Source organism: Akebia trifoliata, chromosome 3 (genome assembly GCF_017979445.1).
Source record: "Akebia trifoliata isolate Shusen 1 chromosome 3, ASM1797944v1, whole genome shotgun sequence".
Taxonomy (NCBI): domain Eukaryota; kingdom Viridiplantae; phylum Streptophyta; class Magnoliopsida; order Ranunculales; family Lardizabalaceae; genus Akebia; species Akebia trifoliata.
This window is the reverse complement of record NC_141377.1, coordinates 26,726,617-26,729,833: the sequence shown is the minus strand read 5'-3', so window position 1 is coordinate 26,729,833 and position 3,217 is coordinate 26,726,617. Positions and strand designations below refer to the sequence as shown.

Sequence of the window (3,217 nt, the reverse complement as noted above, 5' to 3'; positions counted from 1 at the left end):
AAGGTTATAAAATGATGAATGCATGTTTTAGGAATTAAAATGAACAGTGTACCACACTTGGAACTTCATTATGTTCAGTGTACGAAATGCATATTCACCTTTTCCTTCTCTTATTTTTTAATTGAGATTTTAATAAGTAAAAGTTGAGGTGCCAATATCAACTCTCAATTTTATTTACATAATTATTTAGAATTTGAATATTTTTAATTATTTGACATGGAAAGCTTTTACCGAACCTTTTGGTGGTCCATTTGATTCCCAAACTTGTAAGTTCTCATAAGGATAATTATAAAAGTACCCTAAGAATTAATAAGGGCAACTCACATCATAATCGAATTGTTTTGTTTTATATGCGTTAAAAGTTTTAGAATGAATTAATTTTGGATAAGGATGATCTATATGATGAGGAGATCATCCTCACCAATTAATCCATTTCGAAATTTCTAACCCCATCAAAACAAGTTCAAAAATTGTAAATTATCTATTTTATTTTGTAAACTAATTTTAATGAAATTAGAAGTTAGAAATAGGCAGATATTTTGAGAGGATGATCTCCCTCGTCATAGATCATCCTCTCTAGAAATCAGCTCAAAACTATCAGGTCATATAAGACAAAATAAATCGGCTATGGCTGGGTTGCCCTTACTAATTCGTGGGGTGCTTTTATAGTTACCCTTCTCAAACGTATCGAAATCAAATAAAAACGAAACCATTTTTTCATGTTAGGGTTTTTGTTTTCTCCTCTCTTTCTTCCTCAGTTCTTCATTTACTCTTCGTCAGAAACGTAACAAAAGCCCTAGGGTTAGGGTTTTAGCTTCAATATCGTTCCCATGGCGACTGCAGCTATCCAACCTCGATCATCCTCCAAGACCGAGAGCTACGTAGACAACAAAAGGAAAGATGATATCCGCCAAGCCAATATCATAGCCGCTCGATCGGTCGCAGATGCTGTCCGTACAAGTTTAGGTCCCAAAGGAATGGACAAGATGATCTCAACTGCTTCAGGTGAAGTAATCATCACCAACGATGGAGCCACAATCCTTAACAAGATGGAAGTTCTTCAACCTGCAGCGAAGATGCTTGTCGAACTGTCCAAATCTCAAGACATAGTTGCAGGAGACGGAACTACAACCGTCGTTGTTATCGCTGGTGCTCTCCTCAAACAATGTCTAACTCTCCTCAATAACGGCATCCATCCTACCGTTATCTCCGATTCTCTCCATAAAGTTTCTCAAAAATCGGTAGATATTTTAACCGCCATGGCCGTACCAGTCGAGCTTTCGGATCGAGAATCACTCGTGAAATCTGCGAGTACTTCGTTAAACAGCAAAGTTGTTAGTCAATACTCGACTTTGTTGGCTCCGTTGGCTGTTGATGCTGTTTTGTCAGTCGTCGACCCGAAAAAACCAGATCTTGTTGATCTCCGAGACGTAAAGATCGTTAAAATGCTTGGTGGAACGGTCGATGATACAGAGCTTGTTAAAGGATTGGTGTTCGATAAGAAAGTGAGTCATTCTTCTGGTGGATTGACTCGAGTGGAAAATGCCAAGATCGCCGTGATTCAGTTTCAGATTTCCCCACCAAAGACTGATATAGAACAGAGCATTGTTGTTTCTGATTATACTCAGATGGATCGGATCTTGAAGGAGGAGCGGAACTATATTCTAGGTATGATTAAGAAGATTAAAGCGACCGGTTGTAATGTTTTGTTGATTCAGAAGAGCATTTTGAGGGATGCGGTGACAGATTTGTCCTTGCATTATCTTGCTAAAGCAAAGATTTTGGTGGTTAAGGATGTTGAACGAGATGAGATTGAGTTCATCACCAAGACCTTGAATTGCTTACCTATTGCGAATATCGAGCATTTTCGTGAGGAGAAGTTGGGCCGTGCGGATTGTGTTGAGGAAGTTTCACTCGGTGATGGTGGAAAAATTGTGAAAATTACGGGGATTAAGGATATGGGGAAGACGACAACAGTGCTTGTTCGTGGTTCAAATCAGTTGGTTTTAGATGAAGCCGAGAGGAGTTTGCATGATGCATTGTGCGTTATCCGCTGTTTGGTGAACAAGAGGTTTTTGATTGCGGGTGGTGGTGCACCAGAGATTGAGCTTTCTAGGCAGCTCGGTGCTTGGGCAAAGGTCTTGCAAGGAATGGAGAGTTACTGTATTCGGTCATTTGCAGAGGCGCTTGAAGTTATTCCGTATACTTTAGCGGAAAATGCAGGTTTGAATCCTATAACTATTGTTACAGAGCTTAGGAATCGACACGCGCAAGGTGAGATCAATACGGGGATCAATGTGAGAAAAGGGCAGATCACAAATATATTGGAGGAGAACGTGGTGCAGCCATTGCTAGTGAGTACTAGTGCAATTACACTTGCGACAGAGTGTGTGAGGATGATTCTGAAGATTGATGACATAATTACGGTGAGGTAGTTTTGATTAGAACACACTTTCTTTTGGACAATGAGAGTATTTGGGTTTTATCTGTTGGTTTTGTGTGCTCACTGAATTCGTTAGTGGTTTTGTTGTTATTTCTCTATTTTGGAGTGTTTATGGTAGAACTATTTTAATTGAGTGTTTTTATTACCAGATGGTAGCTTTAATCTGGATTTCTTAATTTAGCTATGTTGTTTCCTGTGGATTTCATTTATGTTTTGCTTTCTGTTCAACTATGTAGTGGGATATAATCATTTTATGTTATCCACCTGAAATTTTGATGTTGCGCTTTTATAGTCTACAAATTGCTGGTTACATCATGATTAGAATGTATTTTTTGATTGGCCTTTGAATAATTCAATATGTTTGGATTGTTCGATATTATTTGATATGTTTGGGTGTCAGATGTATAATTCAATATGTTTGGATCGTTATCGATAAAAAAAAATATATATATGTTTGGATTGTTTGTCTTGCTTTCTTAGCAAGCCTCACATTGGTTGAAAATGCAGCATTTATGTTGCATGGGGAGGAATCTGTGCCTCCTAATTGTGGAATTCTCTAATGGACATATTAACTGGAAGTTATTTGAGAAAATGGTTCAATTTTACGCCTTGATTTGTTATATTTTTGGTCGCTGGAGTTCATATGTTTATGTAAGACGCCGATAGTGGTGCTTTCAGGTGGATGGGGGTCTCTGGTCTCTCTGTAACAATGGATTTTTAGGGCCATACAAACTTTGTATTGATAGTGATTTGGAGGACCAAGGTTTTAAAATC

General features: G+C 38.2%; 1 protein-coding gene across 1 annotated transcript; it reads left to right on the top strand.

Moving 5' to 3' along the window:
- The first annotated feature begins 704 nt into the window (after nt 1–704).
- On the top strand, nt 705–2,572 carry LOC147406230 (TCP-1/cpn60 chaperonin family protein). The gene has a single exon (XM_086434198.1). The coding sequence runs from the start codon at nt 831–833 to the stop codon at nt 2,433–2,435; it is 1,605 nt and encodes a 534-aa protein (XP_086290324.1). The 5' UTR covers nt 705–830; the 3' UTR covers nt 2,436–2,572.
- Nucleotides 2,573–3,217: the final 645 nt, after the last annotated feature.